Source organism: Hakea prostrata, chromosome 10 (assembly GCF_041222555.1).
Source record: "Hakea prostrata isolate BN-2017 chromosome 10, UWA_Hpros_2, whole genome shotgun sequence".
NCBI lineage: Eukaryota > Viridiplantae > Streptophyta > Magnoliopsida > Proteales > Proteaceae > Hakea > Hakea prostrata.
Genome location: NC_142609.1, coordinates 35,070,703 through 35,096,076, shown reverse-complemented (window position 1 = coordinate 35,096,076; position 25,374 = coordinate 35,070,703). Strand labels below are relative to the sequence as shown.

Here is a 25,374-nt window from a genome sequence, read left to right as displayed (position 1 = left end):
CATGTTTGCCATTGAGACCAGCATACATAGAGTTAGATCCATACATGCATTGTCTGTTTCATATCATCTTGCATCATGCTATGTTTTGTATCATGTATTTATGTTATTGTGGAATAACTTGCCTTACTGAGTTCTTTTGAACTCACTCCTTTTTGCAACATCTTTTGTGAGACTTTCTTGCAGGTACTACTACTGTTGACTATGATGGTCAATACTTTGAAGACCAAGTTGATGACTTATACAATACTGGTTATGGTGACTACATTGATGAAGACTATCAGTACGAGACTGATACTTATCAGGAGCAGTTCGGCTTTTGCACTTGTGTGCTAGCGATAGGATATCATCACATTCTCTTTTTGACCTTTTATTTGATTTGTTAAGACCGTAGCTTAGTTTGTTCCCCTTTCATTTGGGAATTGGTTGTAACCTTTACTTTTATTCGATCTACCTTCCGTTGTTATTGTAGAGTGGGTTTCCGCCTCATTCCTCATTTTGACTATTTATTCTATTAGCATCATTTTCCGCACTGATGTTCTTTTGTGATCCTTCTGAGATCCTTTTCTGACTTTTATTATTAAATTACTTGAAAATAAGTATTTGTTCTTGCTTTTGATTATATTATTGTGCTAAGTGGATATGATCGTTCCTAAACTTGATCTTCAGGACCGTGGATCACTCCTCCGGGTATTCCATATTGGTATCAGTTAGGTGGATTTGGCGGGATGTGACAGTTTAAACTTGGGATGAATTGTGATATGCTAACGTGGTTGGAATCATATTGTAATGTGAATGTTAGGTTGTGGTTGTGAATTGGAGAATGCCATTCAGGTGTTTCTATCTTGGGACATCATTGGAGGTGGTATAGGACACAATCCATGATGTCCCTTGGCCCTTTTCATGATCACTGGATGTCAAAACTAGGAAGTATAGATGTGTTTGGTTAGAAACATCATCATATCACACGCTATCGGCGTGGGTATTGATGACGAGTGACCCCTGGCAGCAATGTTGATTGTGGATCTCAAGACCGGTGGCAAACCCCTGAGAAGACACAATCACATTGTGTCACATCCACCCAGCCGGTACCTTATTTGGCATACCCGGGATGTGATCCACAGCCCAAGGATCCTTGATCAAGGAGACCATACCTCCCACATCGACGATAACACAATCATGAATAATCATAAACAAGTTAAAAGCATATAATAATAGAATTCAGAATTGAGATACCAAGAGATAATCAGAGTGCGGAATTAGATATTATATCAGATAAAATTAAGAAGGCAGTGGGCAGAATCCACTCCTTCAATTAAGCGGAAAGTGGTCAAAATCTGGTTAATTACAATCCCAAGTTAAAAGAGTATATCAAATCAGTTATTACAATTCTCCAAGTTTAACAGACATAATGGGGGTGGGCAACTATTCATAAGTCTCCTCCAACACATATAAATTCTCTTCAAAGGTGAAGACCATGGAGACCCAGTATGGTTGCTCCCACACTACCCAAGGGCAAACCCTAGTACACTTTATGATCTTCTTCGGTACCGTCACCGAAATCCTCGTTGAAACTAGCTTCCGGATTAGTCATCAGATATGAGGATTTGAACCAAGATCGTCTCATCAGGGTGTCCATGTAGGAATTGGCTTGAAAAGTGACAAGAATCCAGCAAACCAAAATAAAAGGAACAACATATTCCTGGAACTGTTTTTCAACAAAAAATCAAATTAAGCTCTAAAAAATCCAACAATAAGAAGCCAATACAAACAAACATCTATTTTATATTAGTTAGTACATCTCATCCATCATGGGTGAAGAATGGCAGAGTCCCTCAAGGGTAGAACCACTGTTACTTTCGTTTTGTGCAAGTGCCTGAAATAAAAGAACAAGTGTGAGCACCTATTCAGGGTAAAACTGTGGGAAGTAAATACAAGCCAAATAGGACCATAAGAGATGGAGGCTCATCACTACGATTATGATTTAAGAAATCACAATGGAATTGGATGAATCATTTTGGATCCTGATTCCGGCCGATCCAGAACAGCCAATTCATGTTGGATTTCCAGGATTTAAATTCCAGTTCTGTTGGAACCAGTTTTATCCGATCTGGATCCTAAGTTCGACTTTAATAATCTAGGTTCAAAAGTCACAAGATATCTCTGTCCATACTTTTCTGCTGGGGAAAGTAAAAGCAACACGGAGAATTCCACCCTCTAAAAATGCAGAATACCACTAAAAATATCTTGACTGAATTTGGGCAAAGGAAACTAAATTTACACTGCAGGGAGAGCATTTTTTTACTAAGCGGTAGCAGGTCCATCAGTCGATGAAGCAGTGGATTCGGTTCATGGTCCACTTGATCAAGAAAGCTCTCGACCATATTTTTTTACTAAGCGGACCTCCATGTGCCTCAACTGTACAGGAGCAGCACCGAATACTGTTAACTATCCCGGCGCATCAACTGATCCAGTGACTAATCCCTGGCTAGGATTCCAAACCTTCCTTTAGTTCAAGATTGAAAGAACAGATGGATCTTCCTTCCTAGTACAAGGACTCACCAGAATCCCAAAAATATCTCAGTACTTTTATACATTGACATAGATGATTTACAAGATATAATATTAATAAAAAAACATAAATAAGTCCGGAGCAGTAAAGCAGCTGAAGATTATCATCACTACTTACTTTATACATTATACAAGTTACATTATTGTAGTCTGCATTTTGAGTTGAGATTTGAACATCACAATGATCTATTAATAACTCAACATTTATAGTATTGATGTATAAATGAATCCAATAACTCAAGTGCCATTGTGACTTTGTGAGAATTAAGAACAATGTTAAGGCAGATCAATTTTACATTTTTCTATTTCTAGGGATTGCTGAAGTTTTATGTCAATTTCATAGCCTTTTATTTTTAGTGTGTTGTAGCTGATAACCTATGGTCTGAAGTCAAACTCCAATTTACACAGTCCTTACAAAATCTAACAGTGCCACTGTGTTTATAAGGCCTCTCAAACAGGTCGTAGAAGAAGTTTCAGACCCAAGTAAAGTAAAAACAAACCACCAAGATGGCTAAATGAGTTGCCAGTCTGAAAATGGCACCAACTCGGCAAGACATGGGTCCAACTCAGTTTTTCAGACCACCAATTTAGCCTCCAAGACCAAGTTCTTAAACCATGTTTCCTTCTGACAGTTGGGACTAAAGTTGACATAACAATATCCACCAAAGATTTGAGATTCTGCACAGAGAAGTAACAATTTTATGACAATTTCAGACTAAAATGGTTCTCATTGTCAGCCATATATAATCAGCCATTCACAATTTCCTACAATACTTGAACATTTATCTTTTCAGCCACAGATAGTACATAGAAAAATATTTTAGAAAGAGGGGGGAGTAAATAAACAAATAAAAAAATCAAATAAAAGAAAGAAAGAAAGAAAGAAAGAAACAGGCTTAATGCTAGCAAGGTCAACGCTATTCTTCTCATGATCACATTACTCATCTACAAGCTTTCATTCAATCTGAAATAAAATTTAGTCATCCACGAGAAAGATGGAATAAAAGTAAAGTGTGAATCCTATCTTAAGTAAGCAAGCCATAAGATTGCTGCTCCACATATTTGCATTGCCATGCACAGGCCATTATGTCATTGTCCTGATATACTCATACACAGCACCAGTATTCATCCTGCAATGACCCAAGCACAAAGTGGGAGTGGATTTCTCTAAGATATTGGTCACCTGATCAAATTCCTGATTTTAAATTTCTGCTTTGGTGTTCCTTTTTGGGCTTATATTTCTGAAAATGGAGACGTAAAAGAGGAGGAACCTAGATATGGCATAGGATGCAAATTATGCACATTAATATAGAAGCTAAGGCAATAACCAACACGGTAGGAACCAAAAGGAAAGTACTCGAGTTAGATGGATGCTACGTTTCAGAAACTAAACTCTACCTTATATAACATATAACAAGAACAATAAGAGAATCAAACAAAAATGCTTTGTTTCACCGTGTAGGAAAAATAGGAAGATAGAAATAATGAAGCCAACCAAATTCACATCAATAGTTCAGCATTGATATTAGGTTGTTATTGCACAAGAGACCTCAACATATCCCAATACTCCTATCACATTTTACAAAAAACACAGAAACTCAAAACTGAGGTACATCAATAATTTCATTTTAATTTTCATATCACCTTAATGCCATTACTAAGTCTCGCTCCCAGTTCTGATCCCTGGCACGTAAACTCTCCAACAAAAACATATAAGTTATAAATTTCCAAAAAGGTCATATATCTTTAACACACTACGCCTGCTAGCTCAGGTTTAAACAAATTGAAATCAGCAAAATGATTATTGAGTCTGCACATCAAGCCAGAAAATACCAAGATAGATACAAAAAATAAAATAAAATAAAATAAAACCCCTCAAATAGGGAAGATTACCTGCTCCACTGGTAGGTAGATTCAGGAATCAGGAGGAGTGTCCTTTCCATGACGCAGGTCTTCAATAAGAACACCAAGTTCTTTCCGAGCAGATTCCCTTCCAAACATGAATCCGTACCTGGCCCGTAAACAAACAGTTACATGATTGCAGGATTTAGAAAAAAAGAAAACAAGATTCCCAATGCTGGGCACAGAGAAGTGGAATAAGACTTACCAGCAGGAAACAGCAGAGAATACTCCAGCTGCAGCAACAGTTTGGAGGAGTGTGAACCTCTTTTCCATCACAACAACAAATTGATCACAAATGTTTAAACTAAACAACCAGATGAGAGGAAGAGGGAGGAGAGTCTAAAGGTGCTGGTGGACAGATGGTAGGTTGGAGATGCTGAAGTCTGTAGTTGATACTACCTGGCAATGTGACAAGATTGCCTTTAACACAATTAGTAAGTCTGGGAACTGTAATAAATTGGTTACATATACAACAGAAACTAAAATGGCAACAATACTTCTCAACATCCAGGACAATAAATCATGTATGGTAATGACACAGTTTCATTTAATGCATGCTTACTACTTAAGAAAAAAATACAGGTATATACTAACTATACAAGAGAATATACACCCCCTAGTAAACAATACATCCATGATTCACTTTTCTTTTGATAAAATACAAAATATCAATGACACATCTTCATAACGAATAAGGTAAAAACTCATCACAGTATATAAACAACAGTGGATCATATTTTCTCAAACATACCCAAATAATATAAGAACAGATGGGGGAAAACAGAAATATCACAATCAATGCGATTAAGGAATACCGAACCACAGAAAAAGAAGAGAAAAACAAACAATGATATGTACCAATTGCAAAGCCAGTCCAAATTGCAATTTCATATAGCCAGTCAAACAAACTCTTGATGTTGTAAAATCTACCTGGGAATAGAATAGATTGCAGCCATTACGAACTTGGGACAAAATTGATATGGCCGGTTCACGCTTTTATCCTTTTGAACATCGGATATGGTTGATTTTCAAGTGTTTATTCTTCTAACTTCTAAACAACCTTTTAGAGAACACTTAGAATGCAACACCGGGAACCAAGTAAAATGCTCCCTCTACAAGGTGGAAACAATGATATGTACCACTTGCATAGCCAGTCCAAATTGCAGTTTCGTATAGCTAGTCAAACAAAATGTTGATGTTGTAAAATCTACAGGGAATAAAATAGATTGCAGCCATTAAAGAACCTGTGACAAAATTGATATGGTTCGTTCAGGTTTCAATCCTTTTAAGCATCTTTTGGCATTGGATATGGTGGGTTTTCAAGTTTGTATTCATTCTATCTTCTAAGCAACCTTTTATAAACATTTAGAATGCAACAGTGAGAACCAAGTAAAATGCTCCCTTTTCAAGATGAAAATCCCCATCAAAGAGGTTCTAGATGCATCTGAAGGATCAAACACTTACAGAGTAGGTCACTCAGCCGCTTCTGCAATCAATGAAAACAAGAAGTTCAACTGACACCAGTCTGCAATTGCTCGGCTTTCGAGTTTAGAAGAACCTAAAAGTGGCCACTTGCCCGCAAGCCAGCCTAAAAGCAGTCGTGAACGGCGACGGAGAAGAAAAGAGGAAAAGGTTTGATTCGGCAGAGGGACGACTGACGAAGTGACGAGGAGTTCTGCAAGTCTTTTGTATTATTGATTCCCTTAAATGCGATTTTATTTCGTTTACACCCGTATGTTTCAAATTACGTGTTGACGTGCCCTTGCCAATAGAATAATGGGATTATGTAATGACCTCCAACAACAGACCAAATTGAAAATCATGAAATCATGAAATCTTGGCTTCATAACTAGCAAAATCTCAACGAAAGCGACGAAATTTAGAGGCTTTAGACCTAAATTTATAGAAAAAAAAACCTGGAAATCCTCCCTAGACCAACAAAACAAATGCAATCAGGAAGAGAGATCAAATCAATGAATACCTGCAGACAAGCGTCAGCAAAGATGGATGATTTCGAAGATCAGATCTGTTGGCGATGGATAAACAATGAAAAGCAGAATCGATGAAGAGCACAAACCACCGAATGCCTTTTCTGAATTCTTCTTTTTTTTCCTTAGAGAGACGACAGAGTCGAGAGATGGACAGAGAGACGAGAGAGTGCAGAGAGAGACGAGACAGTTGAGAGAGAGCAGAGAGACGAGAGAGAGAACTTATCTAGGCTGCGAGAGAAGACCGTTGAGAGAGACGATAACCAGAGCGTCGAGAGAGTTGAGGGATAAGAGGTCGCCAGGGGCTTTTCCCCGCGTTTACAAACAGAATTGCTTCTCCGCACAAGGAAAAAGTGTGCCAAATGCTTGGTTCAGCACTGGTTCAGCACAGTTTTGCTGAACCAGCATAAAAAAATTGAACCGGTTTATCATACATGTTGTTGCTGACTTCTATGCCAAAGTCGACAAATAGCACAGAATTAGTATGCCAGAATGATTACCATATAACCCCTAAATCAACTAACTTATTACTGCTCCTGCTAGGAATATGCTTAAAATAAAGCCTTTGAAAGAAAGGGAAAAACTCATTGAGGACACCACATAAACTAGTAGCCAGCCGGTCCAGATTGAAGAGTGACCACGAAGATAGTTTACCATGCTCGGGCAATCAAGTAAACACAACAATATGCAGTAGCCCCAGTGCAATAGCCATTTGTTGTTCATCTTGAATAGCTTCAAGCTCACACAGAATCACAGGACGGAATGCATTCTTTCCCATTGTTGCCACCATCAGGGCCTAGATAAGAACTCCCCTTCCACCTTTTGCTGATGAGGACACCTAAGAGCCATCAGTATAGATTTTCCAGCAACCATCATCGTTCACCTCAGAAAGATTTATAGAAGGGACTTGAGAGCTTGCATCTGAGCATGATAAGCTAGCACACAACTCGCACTACAAGAAAATAAGGCGTAGGCTTTTGACAAATGTCTATAGTTTTAAAAAGTGTTTATAATACTTTCAGAGGCATTTTCTATAAATGCCTCTATAGATTGTCACAAAAGACCAAGCCTTATTTTTTATGTTTTAGAGACAATTTTTTAGTAGCATCTGTAAAATGCTCCCAAAAGTCTTTTATTGCATTTGTAAATGCCTCTAAAAATTTTATATAATTGTTAATTTCAACTGCCAAAGTGTTTTTGAGGCATGTATTTCCTCCTGCCAACAAATTGGACACAAAGAGTTGATTGGAACATGCATGTCCACTAGCGGCCCATTTACAGCAATACCTTGTACACCACATTGCCATAGAAAGTTTAGACCCTTTGGGATATTTTCAATGCCCCAAGTCTGTTTCCAGAAATGTTGATGCTGATCGTGGTTATTAACTAGCCCAATGACATCTCCCAAGATTTGTGGTAGGCTGATTGCACAGAAGGAAGAGAAAGAAAAAAAAGAAAAAAAAAAAAAAGGCCCAAATTTGTGCCCTCCCAATACCCATGGCTCCTCAGGTGTTTCCGATAATACATGAATCTTAAGTATTGCTTGTGCCCCAATGACAAAAAATAGAGAGCATAACAATCGGAAAAAAATCCCGCACAGCAGTGCACATAGATGTCAAACAATAGGCTGAAAAAGTAAAAAAATTACAAGTCTATTTTGGAGTTTTTAAATTTGAAATCATGCTTTAAATTGTAACCTATTGTTTAGCATCTAAGTGCATTGTTGTGCACAGCAGAGGATGTTTTCCCATAACAATTCTGAATTCCAAGTTCCTGTACTCCAGTTTAGTCTAGAAGGTTGCTCACCTCCATCGGTGTGCTGGGATGAAGGGCCATTGTGAGACTCCCTTCCAACAACATAGGGATCCACAGAGGTCAATAGTACAGATGTGTTATGAGAAGTCCCAATTTCGCACCTCAAACCTTACACAAGAAGCTCTCTTCCTGCCATAATACTATGCCAACCCCATAATGATGACCATGGTTTGGGGGTGGAGAGGAAATCAAAGTGGGGACTATACTTGATTTTCATAACACAAAACCATAGACTAGTTGGCTCATTTAGGATTCGCCACCCCTGTCTGGCAAGAAGAGCTGTCACACCCCACCCGCTAGTCTCGGTTACCCGCCCGACAACCCGTGGGGGTGATCCGTCACAGGAACCACGGTTCTTATTCATCAATAATAATAATTGCAAGTAAAGACAATCATGAATAAGAATAAATTTAATAATTAAATAAAAAAATTATAGGAGTCCAAATACTCCAGTAAAGTAATCAAAGAAAGAATAACTAATCAGAAAGAATATACGTTCAGCGGAAGCAATAAAAAAGAATTAGATAATCTTCTTTCCAGTTTCTTTCTCTAAGGCTAGATAATGTTTCTCATGTTTTTCTAAAAAAGGGGTTCTCCAATTCTTCTCCATACAATCGGCAAGTTGTCTGGCCACTTGTCTCCTACGTCCATCAATGGGTGCTGTAAGTGCACTCCATGCACCCACACGAGCTCCCGCATTGGCTATCTCCATTTTCCATTGCCGATGCCACATCTTCTTCATACGAGAAGGTTCCTTCATGGGAAACCAGTCCATCTTCCGACTTATTTCCTCCATCTGTGCAAGCTAATATAACATAGACAAATAAAGGAATGAGTTCTGACGAACTCAGTAAGAACAACAATAATTCCCATCCATATGTCAAACCAAACAGAAATGCATATATGATATGTATGAGTGCAAAGTATGAATACCGCTAAGATCTAACTATGCAAGTCTCAAACAGTTGACATGCTTTAAGATATACACCAGCCCTCCTCTAGGTAGGTCTAGTCACTCTGATCCCGCAAGGACTGGTTACCTCTGTAGGGATCTTGGGTAAAATGGAAAGTCCACACTTGGCTCTCAAACCATGACTGGGGTTAAGTCAACATTCTCTCACCACGACCATTAGCAATGAGTACTGGCGCATGTCGGGGCTTCTAATCCAGTGCAACTCATAATGGTAACACACTACATATGAAGTCCAGATACATCCCCTATGGCACAAACCAACTCGGTTCAGTATCCTTCGCAACCTATGAATGAGAACCCTCACGGACTGGCTACCGCTATTGGACTCCATTCCATAACCTTATAGTTATCCACATATCGTTGGGGTGGAATGCTCTCATGACTCCTCACAACACCTGGTCCGTTCCTTGGACGTCCATGAGCCCAACCCTAACATATGCAACCCTACCATTTATATGAGCAACAGTGGACCATTGAATCTCCGTATAGACTAGTTACCACTATAGGATGAAACAGAGTCACATCGCCATCGTCACTGGTCATTCTGCTTCAATTCCCCTACCGAAAGGGTAGTAGCATGTGGGTTACCTAGCCATACAACTCTAGACTCTACCTAGGTATGTCATCCAGTAGTTATGACAGTGCTAGAGACATCAACAAGCATGTGTCACATACCACAGCCTTCTGATATCCCAAGCTAAGATATCCCAATGGAATACCCTTTCCATCAAAACCACAAACCATCAACCAACATCATATCACATTCATAATTGACAAAGTATATGTAAAGATAGCAAGTATATAATAAGATCAGTGTATTATACATGGTTCCAGCAGTATATAGAATAAAAGAATAGTAATGAAAGACACTAGACTAGCATGTTCAAGTCATTACATAAAGATAGGATTGTATGTCCTTACCTGCATATAAGTAAATCGTTCGCCAAAAGGAATCCGCAAACAATTATAAAACTCCTACTTGAAACAGAGGACACCTATATACAAGGTTACAATAATACATAAGTCGAATGAATCAAATCAGACAAAATCCAGAAGTCGTAATCTCACTTGAAACCAACCGGTCGCTTGGGCTGGTCGCTTAGGCTGAGCGACCACCACTAGTGACCGCCCCAAAAATAGTGAGTTTCAATCCCAAACTCAGGCTTCTGATCATCCGTTTTCAATCCGATTTTTGGATGATCATAGTCCGAATTTCAAATCTAACACTCCTACAACCAAGGGGTAATACGAAACCTAACAATCATCGCAAATGGATCACCCAAAACTCTCCCTTGATTGGATCCATCCTTTTCACGAAAACAGGGTTTCGTTTTCGGATCTGATCTCATCAAGAACATTGGAAAGAGAGCTACAATTAAGCATTAGGGTAACCACAACGATAAGGGGATGGGTTAACACGAAATTAATAATCAACGGAGATAAAGGGTGAAGGGAGAGTCACTTACTTCACACCAGATCACCAAAATAAAGAAAGACTAATCTTCAGATCACTAACGGCACTTCAGATTACCTTTCAGCACGTTTCCACAGCCGTCTAACCTCCAAACACAGCAACCACGAATAAAATATTCATAAAATAGGCAAGGGTTACTATATATAGAAGTTTGGGGGCAAATTAGGGCAAAACCCCGCAACCAAGACTAGGCGGTCGCTTGGGCCGATCGCTTGGTCCAATCAACCGCCACTAGCAACCTCCCCCTAGTATATTGCTATACAAGAGTGTGTTGCTCAAGGGGTTGAAGCCCAACTACAACCTAACCCTAATTAACACGTGGGGGGAGGTCTTACCTTCATTTTGGACATCTCCAGACATCACTTGCCTTCCAGAATTCCAACAATTAAGCAAGGCAGGCTCTTCATTAAGAGAATCCAGATCCATGGGTTCAGGGTATGGATCATGGACTTCTATCCGGACACTCAACAAATTTATCCGGCTAGACCTTCGGGTTCTCGGACCTGCAATACGGATCCCGGGTTAGAAATACGGGGGTTGTTACATCCCTCCCCCCTTTAAAATAAATTTCTTCCCCGAAATTACAACATACCTGTAAGTCCGAAAAGATAAGGGTACTTAGATCGCATCTCATCTTCTTTTTCCCAAGAGACTTCTTCAAAAGAGTGATTCTTCCATCTGATCTTCACCAAAGGTATAGACTGGTTTCTCAACTGCTTATCCTTCTGGTCCAAAATCTCAGCCGATTCTTCATCATACGTCAAATCCACACTCAAACCTTCAGGTTCATGCTGGAGCAACTGCTCTGCGCTTGCTAGGCATTGCCTTAGCATGGATACATGGAAAACACCATGCACACTAGCAAGAGACGAAGACAAAGCCAACCGATAAGCTACTGGTCCGACTTTTTCAATAATGTCAAAGGGACCAATGTATCTAGGGCTGAGCTTTCCTTTAATATTGAAACGCATGATCCTTTCATTGGCAAAACCTTCAAAAACGCACTCTCATCAAATTGAAATTCCAAATCTAATCTTCTCTTCTCTTATCAAGCATAAGACTTCGTTGAGATTGGGCAGTTTTGATCCTTTCTCAAATCATATCCACCATGGTACCTGTGGTTTCAATTAGATTAGGGCCAAGAACACGCCTTTCCCCAACTTCATCCCAAAACAGAGGAATTCTGCAAGTCTTTCCACAAACGAGAGGGCAACCTCGGATCTCTATCCGACACAAATACTAACAGGCACACCATGCAGTCTCACCACATTATCCACATACAATTTGGCCAACTTCTCCATCGTATAGGTGATCTTCATCGGAATGAAATGAGCCGATTTAGTCAGTCGGTCCACTACCACCCACACTGAGTCATTCCCCTTGCTGGTTCAGGGTAGACCGGTGACAAAATCCATAGCAATGTCTTCCCACTTCCAACTAGGAATAGTAAGAGGTTGCAAAAGGCCAGACGAAGGCTGCCGGACAGCTTTCACACGTTGACAAGTTCCACACTTAGCAACGAAGTTTTCCACATCATTCTTCATGCCGGACCACCAAAAATACCCTTTCATATTCTGATACATCTTTCCACTTCCGGGATGGATAGTAAAGATGGACTGATGAGCATCAGTCAAGATTTCTTTTCTGAGGTCTTCTACGGCAGGAACACAAATTCTATCTCTGAAAACAAGAGCACCATCGAAGGCTAGGGAGAAATCTTTTACTACCTTAGTCTTTGAAGTGATCAGGTCAATCTTCTTCTTCAATTCCGAATCAGTCGACTGCAGAGCAACGATTCGGTCCCTCAAACTTGGTCGGACTGACACAGCTGCCAAGATAGAACCAGAATCTTCTGACATAATCTCGAGTCCAAATCTAACAATGGAGAACAATAAGGGCTTACTGAGAGATGCCAGGTCTACACTTTCTCGATTTCTCTTTCTACTCAAAGCATCAACCACCACATTAGCTTTTCCTGGATGATACTGAATATCACAATCATAGTCCTTCACCAGTTCTAGCCATCTTCGCTGTCTCATATTCAACTCCTTTTGAGTAAAGAAATACTTGAGACTCTTGTGGTTAGTGAAAATTTCTATCTTCTCACCATACAGATAGTGATGCCAGATCTTCAAAGCAAAAACCACAACTGCCAATTCCAAATCGTGAGTAGGATAGTTATGCTCATAGTTCTTCAATTGCCTAGAAGCATAAGCTACCACCTTCCCATGCTGCATCAAAACACAACCCAAACCAACTTTAGAAGCATCGGTATACACTGTCAAACCTCTAGAGTCATCTGGCAATGTCAACACTAGAGCGTTAGTCAACCTCTTCTTGAGTTCCTGAAAACTCACTTCACAAGCTTTGTCACATCCACCCAGCCGGTACCCTATCTGGCATACCCGGGATGTGATCCACAACCCCAAAGATCCTTGGTCCAGGGACCATACTACCCACATCTACAATAACACAATCATGAACAATCAATATCAAGCTAAGCAATTGATAATAATAATAGAATTCGGAAATGAGATACCAAAAGATAATCAGAGTGCGGAAATAAATATCATGTTAGATAAAATCAAAAGGCAGTGGGCGGAATCCACTCCTTCAATCAAGTGGAAAGTGGTAAAGATCTGGTTAATTACAAATCCCAAATTATAAGAGCAAATTAGAAGATATTACAATTTCTCCAAGTTTAACAGACATAAAAGAAAGGGGTGGGCATCTACTCATAAGTCTCTTCCAAAACATATAAGTTCTCTTCAAAAGTGAAGACCATAGAGGTCCAACATGGCTGCTCCCAAACTATCCAAGGGCTAACCTTGATACGTCAAAGGATCTTCTTAGGTACCGTCACCGAAGTCTTCATTGTAGCTAGCCTCCGGATAGTAGTATAGGGCATCCGAGTCCGCCTCGGGGAACATACCATCTGAATAATCACCTGTAGAGTAATCTAACAAAACATTGCAACAAAAAGGAATGAGTTCAAAAGAACTCAGCAAGGTAGTTATTCCACAATACATAAGTTACATGATAACAATCGCAAGGTAATGCAGATGCTATGAGACATATGATGCAATATGATTCTAACTCTAAGTATGCTGGTCATCTAGGGTAGACATGCTTTAAGTCATAGCACCATACTTCTTTAGGTAGTCTCAGTCACTCATCATCGGGGGGAATTGGGTCCTGCATCCCTCTCCGACAAATCCATGGTTGGGGTTTTGGTCACCACTCTCTCACATCACCATTTGGTCTAAGTATTGGCGCATGTCAAGGTAAAGCCTAGCCCAATGCAAGTCATCTACTTAGTCATGCCAAGTCAGGTCCAAATACTTCCATTCCTCCCCTTCTAGGGATCCTTTCCAGTATCCTTCACACTAAAGTCACGGATATTACTCACCGGACTCACCAACCCTATTGGTCATCCACATATAGTAAACGGGAAGCTCTCATGTCCTCTCACGGGTTGGTTACCGGTCTTGAGCGCCCATGAGCCCAAGTCTATCCATATGCAACCCTACCAATAAATGGCCCCTTTTGGGTATCCGTAGCATGATTTATGTACTCTCATGGATCATCTCACCGGTCTCGAGATCTCATCAAATCATACACTACCAAGGGTCGTTCGGTCTCAATGCCCTTCCGATTCGGGTCTAACATGACAGGGACATCCTAGACAACACCACTAGACAAGTCCTTAGTATATCATCCAATAACCCGGGAAAGCGTCGATGGGCATCTTCGGAGAACATCCCATACTATTCCCTCCGATGTCCAAGGACAGAAGCACCAATAGGGCACTCCTCAATCCCAAGTTATACTTAAGCAATCACATGCCCAAGTCCATCATATCAATTCACAAGATACATCATCAAAGTAGAAATCAAATGCATAACATTGACATAGTTCATCATATATTGAAATTGATAAACATGATAAGGCATTGTAATGAAACTAACATAAACACATTGTTACTGTTATAAGACATATTGTGAAACCCGGCCCTAACCTTAAACCGGATACTCTTTGAGTGTAGGTCCGAAGACCCGAAGTAGAAGTGAAAGTCAACTATGGACCATATTGGTAGAAGACATAGTGTTCGACTCCGAACCTATGGAGATTGAAGATGATGCCCCATACTTGAAGACAGTGTTGGATATAGAGAAGAGACTATGCCTTGATGAAGAGAAGATTGGTTGATGACCTTAGAGCTTGGTGAGATATGATTTAAAGCCATTTTTCCATGCTAGGTATGTTATAGTATATGTGTTTAAAGTTTCTTTTGATTCCAAGTAGTGGAAGACCCTCAAATCCCTGTCTTTGGCTTTGCTGTCTGCCTTGGTCGACTACTTGGGTCGACTGGGCCAGGCTACCCAGCCAATCGACCCAGAGATGCTGAACTCGAGCAGAATCTTCTATTTATGTTATGTTGCTATATATACCCCATGACTTCGTGATTTTAGTATCCCTAGCCTCCAAAGCACTTAGAAAACGAAAGGAAACCATCTCCAAGCCTCCAAAAGTGTAGAAGAAGATCTAATCTTGCAACCTTGCTAGTTCTCTCTCTTGTTCTTCAATCAAAGGTTAGTATTCAATCTTTGTGTTCTTGATTCATTCTTTCTATGATCACTCTCATCTTTGAACTAAGATTATGATGAAGATGCTGCAACCTTGTAGTCATATCTTTACAATCTCTTTTCATTCTCTTATGCCATGATCATCTCATTCATTCTTAACATGATTTTTATGATTTCTTCTTAAACTATGATCATATTCTTATTTTGATTTATTCTAGCATTATAGATGCTTCTCTATGATTATTCATACCTCTAATCTACTGTGTTCTTGTACTAGAATGAGATCTTTTCATCTCTAGTTCATCTCTTTCGTTCATAGCATGTTTCCAATGAAAACCATGATTTTTACCAAAATAGAAACTATGATTTCAAATTAGTAAGTAATGATTTTAATGGTTGTTTGATGTCTAAATTATGCTTTTTAGTCTTAGACTACTGTGTAAGACATTCTCTCCAAGTTTCGTCGCATTCCGGATTGTGTAGCATAGGTTTCGGATCAAGATTCTATTCTTGGATTCGGATTTGCTCTTGGGTAGACTGCCTGGGTCAACTGACTCAGTCAACCCAGCCAATCAACTCACAAGAACGAAATCAGATTTCTTCGTCCGATTCGATTCGATTGATGTTTATTCTTTTAGGACTACTTCCTAATGATTGTGTGATGCTATTCTAGGGTTTGTTTGCTAACTTTGGATTCATCCTCTTGTCCGTCCGGAATATATTTGAATCTATTTAAGGTAAGGAAAATTGTTACCATATTAACATAGATTGCATAGATTTAGTTTCTAATTTGGGAACTACTTAGATTTGTTACTGTTATATTAGTTTCTATTATGATATGAATGTTGTAAGTACATTAGGATCTTATTTCCTTATTTACTTTATGTACTTGATCATGTGTGAATACTTATTCATGTATGTTGCTTATTTATTTAATCTTGTCTTATTATACTCTTTCATATGACGAGATATCTGTCGTGGATGATATGACTGAAATATGATTGTGATTGTTTAGGTATGATTTGGGATTGGGGAATGTCCTTTTGACGTTTCTGTCATTGGACCTCATTGGGAGTAGTATGGGATATTTCCAATGTTGCCCTTTGACACTTTCCCGGATTATTGGTTTTCATACCTAGGACTTGTCTAGCAGTGTTTGGCTAGGATATTTTCCCTGTTATATCAGACCCGATTCGGAAGGGTATTGAGACCGAATGACCCGTGGTAGCAATGGGGATTTATGGGCGCTCAAGACCGGTAACCAACCTATGAGGGGACATGAATCACATTGTGGGGGCCATGTATGGGTAGAGTTGCATATGGATAGACTTGGGCTCATGGGCGTTCAAGACCGGTAACCAACCCATGAGAAGACATGAGAGCTTCCCGTTTACTATATGTGGATGACCTATAGGGTTGATGAGTCCGTAGTCTGGGACTATGCTGACTCTAGTGTGAAGGAAACCGGAAAGGATTGCCAGGGGCGAGGAATGGACGTATCTGGATCTGAGTTGATGTAACTAAGTAGAAGACTTGCATTGGGTTAGGCTTTACCCTGACATGCGCCAATACTTAGACCAATGGTGATGTGAGAGAGAGGTGACCTAAACCCCTAACCAAGGAATGTCCAAGAAAGATGCAAGACCCAACTACCACCGGCAGACCCAAGATGCTAAGATGGTTGAGGGGGAGTGATTGACCTTCCCAAAGAAGTATGGTGCTATGACTTAAAGCATGTCTACCTATAGAGACCAGCATACATAGAGTTAGATTCATACATGCATTGTTTGTCTCATATCATATCACATTATGTTTTGCTTATGTTATCATGTTATTTATGCTATTATGGAATAACTTGCCTTGCTGAGTTTCTTTTGAAACTCACTCCTTTTGTACAACATCTTTTGTTAGATTATTCTGCAGGCCTTGATGACTATGAAGCGCAATATGAAGAAGCGTACCATACGCAAGGTGTTGGCAACTATGAAGATTACATTGAGGATTCATTGAGTGGTCTCTCTTGTTACCAAGATTAGCCCCACTGTGGAGTGGGAGTGTCTAAGTGTAATCGATGAAGTCTATGTTTACGAAGACGTTCTTTACAAATTAGAATAGACTCTAGCTTAGTTAGATTATATCTTTCTTTCTTGTCTTTAAAATTAGTTGTAATCTCCTTTGATTTTTGAACTACATTCCGCTGTACTCGTGGAGTGAGTTTCCGCCTCACTCTACATTTGATCTTATATATCTATTGGTATCATTTCCGCACTCTGATGATTATCTCATTACTTTACCTTGATTCATTTGAATAATATTGTTAACCTTGATTTAGTCTTGTTCATGATTATATTGTTGTGAATGTGGGAGGTTGATTTTACTAACTACTGGATCTTGTGGACTGTGGATCACACACTCGGGTATGCCAGATAAGGTACCGGCTGGGTGGATGTGACACATATGCAGCAAGTCTAAAATAGTAAGAATATGAGATAGAGACTATGTTCATTAGATTAGGAACATCAGGCCAAAATCACACATCCTATGTAATTTATGGGGATAACTATCCTTACCTTGAGTTGGAGAAGAAGATGGTCCAAGATCACAAGCAAGTGGCCCAATTAGTCTTAAAACCCCAAACAAACATATATGAAGGATTAGAGAAGAAATCTGAACAATCAGAGATCGAACGAATCAAAACTGGGCAAAAGTTGCTGACAGCAACACTGTTGGTCGATACCTTGGGTCGATGGTATCGACCCACTATATCGACCCAAAGGGTCTCGGATAGCAAGTTGGGTTTTTGGCTCAAAGTTGGTCTTCCGGGTCTCGGATCGATACGGAACTTGGGGAACAGCTTAAACACAATATAGAGACACTAATTATCAAAGAATTAACATCATCCAATGGTCAATTTAGAAATCCCCAAATTGGCATATTAAGTTCAAGAGTTGTTAATCATGGCATTGGCTATTTCTTGATGCAAATTGGGGGAAAACATAGTGGATTAGGTAGGGAACAACTTAGAAGCAATATTGAAATCATATGAAAGGTATAGATTAGTTTAATCATAGGCTTCATCTCAGTTTTGGTAAATAAAGTAAGTTGGTAAGCAACAAATCATGGAAATGTATAGTAAATGATCAAGAGGCAAGTGGAACATAGCAAGATGGTTGAAAACATTAATGTATGAGGTAAAGAAGACACATGGCAAGGTGTTTGCAAGGTTGCAGCACCTTGGCCATGGTCCCAACATAAAAAATGAGAGTAAAGATGAGTGAGAAAGAGACTAGGAAGACAGAGTCATACCTTGAGAGTAGAGCAAGAGAGTGGAAGTTAGTAGTTGGCAATGATTAATGGAGATGATGCTTCACCACTACCAAGGAGGAGTTCTTGAGAAGTTTTTCCACATTCTCAAAAGTTGCAATCATTGGAATAGGGCTCAAACCACGAGGAATGATGAAATAGAGTGAAGAATATTCCTGAGAATCTTTAAATCTGGAGTCAGCATGTGTTGGTCGATACATTGGGTCGATGGTATCGACCCACAGTATCAACCCAAACATGTTTCAGCAGAATTTTTCAGAATAGTTCAGCAACTTAAGGTGTGGACTTGGAGGGCTATACAAGGTCAAATTGCATGGGGTTTTCTTCTATAATTCAATCAAGAAGTCTAGTTTCGGGGAATACCTTCGAATTGTGCACAGGAGTTTGTTTGATATCTCAATTGTCTCACTCTTCATCAGTACGCAGATTCTAACTTAACATGACTGATAATGTGCTCAAGGAAGGGGCAACATCATCAATGTCCATGAGTTTGGTTTCCGACACTAAGTCCTCAACTAGTAGGGTCCACAAGTCCCTTCTACCACCACTTCGGGTCTTCGGACCTACAAACACAACAATTTCCGGATCGGGTCAAGGTTAGGTAAAAGCTGGATTTTACAGGCTTCATTCCACCCAAACTTGATTCCATTCTTGGTGAGCTTCGTCATAGGGGCTGGCTAGAGAATTTCTCATTAAAGCGCCTATAATAACCAGCCATACCAAGAAAACTTCGAATCTCGGTGACTGACTTAGGTCGGTCCCAATCGACTACAGCTTGAACCTTCGCAGGATCAACCTTAATACCATTAGCAGAAACAATGTGACCCAAAAAAATAACCTTAGACAACTAGAAGTCACATTTTCTGAATTTGGCATACAACTTCTTCAACTTTCTTCAAATTCTGTACTATTTGAGCATAACTCTCCATCGGCAAGATGGTGAGATATGTCTTGATTGAGGGTTTCTGTCTTTTGAAGAACTTCTTCGCTTCATCTCTATCCTCCTTTAAGGATTCAAGAGCAAAGAAAAACAATTCCTCAAATTTCTGTTGATACTCTAGTACAGAAAGGGGACCTTGCGTGAGAGTCATGAACTCCGACTCTTTCACATCCTAAACAGACTCGGGGAAATAATTCTTACAAAAGCTTCCTAAAATATTTCCCAAGAGATACCATCAACAGGCATATCAACTTCAAGGACAGCCCTACCTCTATTCCGACTAGAGGAGGCACTACGGTTCCTTCTTCCAACCATTCTATTAATCCAAAACCAAAAGGTCAAAAATCCACAAAAAATTTCATCCAATTTCAAACTCGCACTTCCAACATGTCTAACACCCTTAGTTCAACTACACATGCCATTGAAAATCCAAACAAAACTTCAAAAATCAAATTTTCTCAAAAATGGCCAAAACAGCAAAATTTGCCTTGTTTGAAAAATAACTTTAAAGGGCCCACTTTCTCTATTCCAAACTCATTTCTATCTTTACCAACTTCGAGTTTGGCTCTGGGAAAAGGGTTCTAGGGCTTCCTAAGGCTTCCAAGACTCTCAAGAGGCTTCAACAACATCACACAACTTCCTTTGATCATCAAACACAAGGTAGTCTCCATTCTTACCTCTCTTTCTTTCAAATTTCATTACCAACAACATGATTTCTATCAAAACTAGGAAATGCTTGTTGTTCTTGGTTAGAAACATGCCTAGGAACATTTAAAAACATGCTCCCATCATTTTCCAAACAAAATCATGCTCCAACAACAAGATTTCCCACACTTGCGCCAATTTCACTATTTACCTTAACAAAAATCCAACATTGCAAACACTTGTCTCATTTTCAAACCAAATGGAATTTTGACATCAAACCACTTCCTACATGACTGATTTACTAAGAGGAAAGTGCTCCCACACTTCGTTCAGCCAAAATCCAACCTTGAAAAATCACAAACCCTAGCCCAAAAAAGGTTTCTTCTTCCAAACTTGCTGAATTTTCGCGTCCACATTGCGATTTTGATAGTTTTTCTTCAAACAAACCATCCCAACATGTTTATCCAAGTCTTATGCACATGCTAGTATGTTCGAATCGCAATTTCAACAAAATCAATTTTTTTTGAAAATTACCAAAATGCCCTTCTTCACCAAATCATGCACTGCTTAACTTCCTTTACTCATGCAATGCAAAATTCAACTTATCTCTTCAAATTTCCAACAAAACTCCACGAGGAAGATGCCTAGGGGCTAGGAGTGGTATGGGTGAAGGTCAGAGTACTAATCCTATGTCACAAGCAGAGGTTGTACAAGGATAAGGAGACAACCGTCCAAACTCCATATGAGGTTCAGGATCAAGATGAAGATGATAATGAAGACGATCAGGACGTTCAGAAAGATGAGGAGGAAACTATTCCAACTCGACAATTTGAGGTTGGAGGTCCTTTGCATTCAACTTACGAGGCACCGAGTGTGATTTCTCAGTTGTTTGCAAAAACTTCCACACAAAAGAGGATGGAGACACACATATACACTATAGAAGATTGACTAACACAACTAAAGGAGTCTCAAACTATGAAAGATCAGCTCGATTCTCATAAATGATTACTTAGGCAGACAATTCTAGGAATTATTTTTATGTCATCACAGATGTATTTACTTTTAGACTTGTAAACCTAAGTGATTAATGAAGTTAAATTTGTATCACTTGTGTTATTGTATATTATGCTTTTCTTTTGTTGCATTAATAATTGTTCAATGTTTAGTTATGACTCATAACTCATAACGACCACTCACAACCATTACTCCCAACGACAACTCCCAACTCAGATTCGTAAGACAACACATGACGACAACACGACTCAGACTCATATGACAACTCACTCCCGACAACCTCTCACTACAAAAACTTACTCACAAAGACAACTCATGACTCAACACACATACACAATAACTTAAAACTGACAACTCAACTTTAACCCATGACTACATCTCAAGTACAAGTCATAAATTTTAATTATTATGCATTATTCAAACCTGGTGTATTATACTTCATTTATTCAAGTTTCTAATCCAAGGTACTCTATTATTCATTTCTAAGAGAGTTTGAGTCACTTCTGGATCTATGACTCAGATTGCTCATCTAATACTTGTATTAACTATTATTGACTTCATAAAACCAGGTCTCTGATACCAACTCTGTCACACCCCACCCGCCGGTCTCGGTTACCCGCCCGACAACCCGTGGGGGCAATCCGTCACAGAATCCACGGTTCTTATTCATCAATAATAATAAATGCAAGTAAAGACAATCATGAGCAAGAATAAATTTAATAATTAAATAAAAGAATTACAGGAGTCCAAAAACTCCAGTAAAGTAATCAAAAAAAGAATAACTAATCAGAAAGAATATACGTTTAGCGGAAGCAAAAAAAAGAATTAAATAATCTTCTTTCTAGTTTCTTTCTCTAAGGCTAAATAATGTTTCTCATGTTTTTCTAAAAAGGGGTTCTCCAATTCTTCTCCATACGATCGGCAAGTTGTCTGGCCACTTGTCTCCTACGTCCATCAATGGGTGCTGTAAGTGCACTCCATGCACACGCAAGAGCTCCGCACTGGCTATCTCCATTTCTCATTGTCGGTGCCACATCTTCTTCATACAAGAAGGTTCCTTCATGGGAAACCAGTCCATCTTCCAATGCATTTCCTCCATCTGTGCAGGCTAATATAACATAGACAAATAAAGGAATGAGTTCTGAAGAACTCAGTAAAAACAAAAATTCTCATCCATATGTCAAACCAAACATAAATGCATATATGATATGTATGAGTGCAAAATATGAATACCGCTAAGATCTAACTATGCAAGTCTCTAACAGTTGACATGCTTTAAGATATACACCCCTCCTCTGGGTAGGTCTAGTCACTCTGATCCGACAAGGACTGGTTACCTCTATAGGGATCCTGGGTAAAATGGAAAGTCCACACCTGGCTCTAAAACCATGGTTGGGGTTAAGTCAGCACTCTTTCACCAGGACCATTGGCAATGAGTACTGGCGCATGTCGGGGCTTCTAATCCAATGCAAGTCATAAAGGTAACACACTACATGAAGTCCAGATATATCCCCTTGGCACCACCAACTCGGTTCAGTATCCTTTGCAACCTAGGAATGGGAACCCTCACGGACTGGCTACCGCTATTGGACTCCATTCCATAATCCTATGGTCATCTACATATCGTTGGAGTGGAATGCTTTCATGACTCCTCACGACACCCGGTCCGTTCCTTGGACGTCCATGAGCCCAACCCTAATATATGCAACCCTACCATTTATATGAGCAACAGTGGACCACTGAGTCTCCGCACGGACTGGTTACCGCTGTAGGATGAAACAGAGTCACATCACCGTCATCACGGGTCATCCGGCTTCAATTCCCCTACCGAAAGGGTAGTAGCATGTGGGGTACCTAGCCATACAGCTCTAGACTCTACCTAGGTATGTCATCCAGTAGTTATGACAGTGATAAAGACATCAACAAGCATGTGTCACATACCACAGCCTTCTGATATCCCAAGCTAAGATATCCCAATGGAATACCCTTTTCATCAAAACCACAAACCATCAACCAACATCATATCACATTCATAATTGACAAAGTATATGTAAAGACAGCAAGCATATAATAAGATCAGTGTATTATACATGGTTCCAGCAGTATATAGAATAAAAGAATAGTAATGAAAGACACTAGACTAGCATGTTCAAGTGATTACATAAAGATAGGATTGTATGTCCTGACCTGCATATAAGTAAATCGTTCGCCAAAAGGAATCCGCAAACAATTATAAAACTCCTACTTGAAACAGAGGACACCTATATACAGGGTTACAATAATACATAAGTCGAATGAATCAAGTCAGACAAAATCCAGAAGTCGTAATCTCACTTGAAACCAACCGGTCGCTTGGGTCGATTGCTTAAGCTGAGCGACCGCCCCAAAAATAGTGAGTTTCAATCCCAAACTCAGGCTTCTGATCATCTGTTTTCAATCCGATTTTTGGATGATCATAGTCCGAATTTCAAATCTAACACTCCTACAACCAAGGGGTAATACGAAACCTAACAATCATCGCAAATGGATCACCCAAAACTCTCCCCTTGACTGGATCCATCCTTTTCACGAAAGCAGGGTTTCATTTTTAGATCTGATCTCATCAAAAACATTGGAAAAAGAGCTACAACTAAGCATTAGGGTAACTATAACGATGAGGGGATGGGTTAACACGAAATTAATAGTCAACGGAGATAAAGGGTGAAGGGAGAGTCACTTACTTCACACTAGATCACCAAAATAAAGAAAGATTAATCTCCAGATCACTAATGCACTTCGGATCACCTTCCAGCACGTTTCCACGGCCATCTAACCTCTAAACACAGCAACCACGAATAAAATATTCGTAAAATAGGCAAGGGTTACTATATATAGAAGTTTGGGGGCAAATTAGGGCAAAACCCCGCAACCAGGGCCAGACGGTCGCTTGGTCCAATCAACCGCCACTAGCAACCGCCCCCTAGTATATTGCTATACAAGGGTGCATTGCTCATAGGGTTGAAGCCCAAGTACAACCTAACCCTAATTAACACGTGGGGGAGGTCTTACCTTCATTCCAGACATCTCCAGACATCACTTGCCTTCCAGAAGTCCAACAATTAAGCAAGGCAGGCTCTTCATCAAGAGAATCCAAATCCATGGGTTCAGGGTATGGATCATGGACTTCTATCCGGACACTCCACAAATTTACCCGACTAGACCTTCAGGTTCTCGGACTTGCAATACGGATACCGGGTTAGAAATACGGGGGTTGTTACAAGAGCTAAGTTGATGGATAGAAATCCCAAAAATCCCAGCTTGCCTAATGTGTGCCTCGACTGTCCACATTTTTCCATCAAAACACCCTAACCAACCTAGAGAGTCATTGGCATATACCTTTTCGGGATCAGGAACACCGACATCGCGTTGTAGGTAGGCTCACTCCCACTGATTTAAGTAGCATCTCTTTACCATCCCCTGAAAGAAGTTTCCCTCGCCATCCCTTCAAGGTAGACTAGACCTGGTGTGATAAATAAGCAAACACGCCTTTGTTGATTTCCCAAATTGTGTTGGGAGACCTTTAATGCCATGCAAGTCCATCTCCTTGAAACCCAAATGTTGGCAAATGGCTTCCCTTGTTTCGGCCTTTCTAGCTTTCTTGAAAAGAATACCTACCTTTTGCAGGCTAACTTGTTGGCCTGATGTTGTACGATAGGAGGGGACTTGGCTGATTTGTTGTGCCGATTGAGTCGTGGCCTTATCAAATACCATATATTCATCGTCGCCAAAGAAGAGATGTGAATCCAAGGGGTTTCCCCTTCACAATTGAACACCAAGGAGATCATTAGATGAGGTTGCCTTATTAATTAGACTTGATAGACTTTGTTGGCATAAAATAAAGAGATATGGGCTTAATGCGCATCCCTGTTTTAAGCCATGTTGGGGAATAAAATTCCCAATGAGGTCGTCATTTGCATTGATAGAAAATCTCACAGTCAAGACACACTGTATTACCAACTACATCCATTTATTTGCAAAACCCATCTATATATATGTTAGCATTTGGTCTATAAAGCTCCATTCTATTCGGTCTTACACTTTGCACAAATCAAGCTTTATCGCAAATATTTCTTTTCGATGCTCCATTCTAGGGCTTTTAAGGTGAT

The 25,374-nt window shown here is 39.7% G+C and overlaps 1 protein-coding gene across 7 annotated transcripts; it reads right to left on the bottom strand.

The window, feature by feature from the left end:
• Positions 1–1,230: 1,230 nt before the first annotated feature.
• LOC149002634 (Putative membrane lipoprotein) lies at positions 1,231–6,804 on the bottom strand. 7 transcript variants are annotated; one of them, XM_089138125.1, is made up of 5 exons: positions 6,452–6,804; positions 5,935–6,231; positions 4,676–4,869; positions 4,462–4,579; positions 1,231–1,873 (listed from the first exon to the last, which is right to left on the bottom strand). In XM_089138125.1, the coding sequence occupies exons 3-4, from the start codon at positions 4,741–4,743 to the stop codon at positions 4,483–4,485; spliced, it is 165 nt and encodes a 54-aa protein (XP_088994251.1). In that variant the 5' UTR covers positions 4,744–4,869; positions 5,935–6,231; positions 6,452–6,804; the 3' UTR covers positions 1,231–1,873; positions 4,462–4,482. The 7 variants fall into 7 exon arrangements, with proteins under 7 accessions (XP_088994251.1, XP_088994250.1, XP_088994248.1 ...); XM_089138124.1 differs by having other exon boundaries at positions 4,676–4,890; positions 5,935–6,804; XM_089138122.1 differs by having other exon boundaries at positions 5,935–6,804.
• Positions 6,805–25,374: the final 18,570 nt, after the last annotated feature.

What these genes read in the sequence shown, in the direction of transcription:
- LOC149002634 (XM_089138124.1), bottom strand. Translation starts at nt 4,743, where the DNA reads ATGGAAAAGAGGTTCACACTCCTCCAAACTGTTGCTGCAGCTGGAGTA. An exon ending in TTCTCTGCTGTTTCCTGCTG is followed by an intron (nt 4,580 to 4,675) that starts GTAAGTCTTATT and finishes TTTACGGGCCAG; the next exon opens with GTACGGATTCATGTTTGGAA.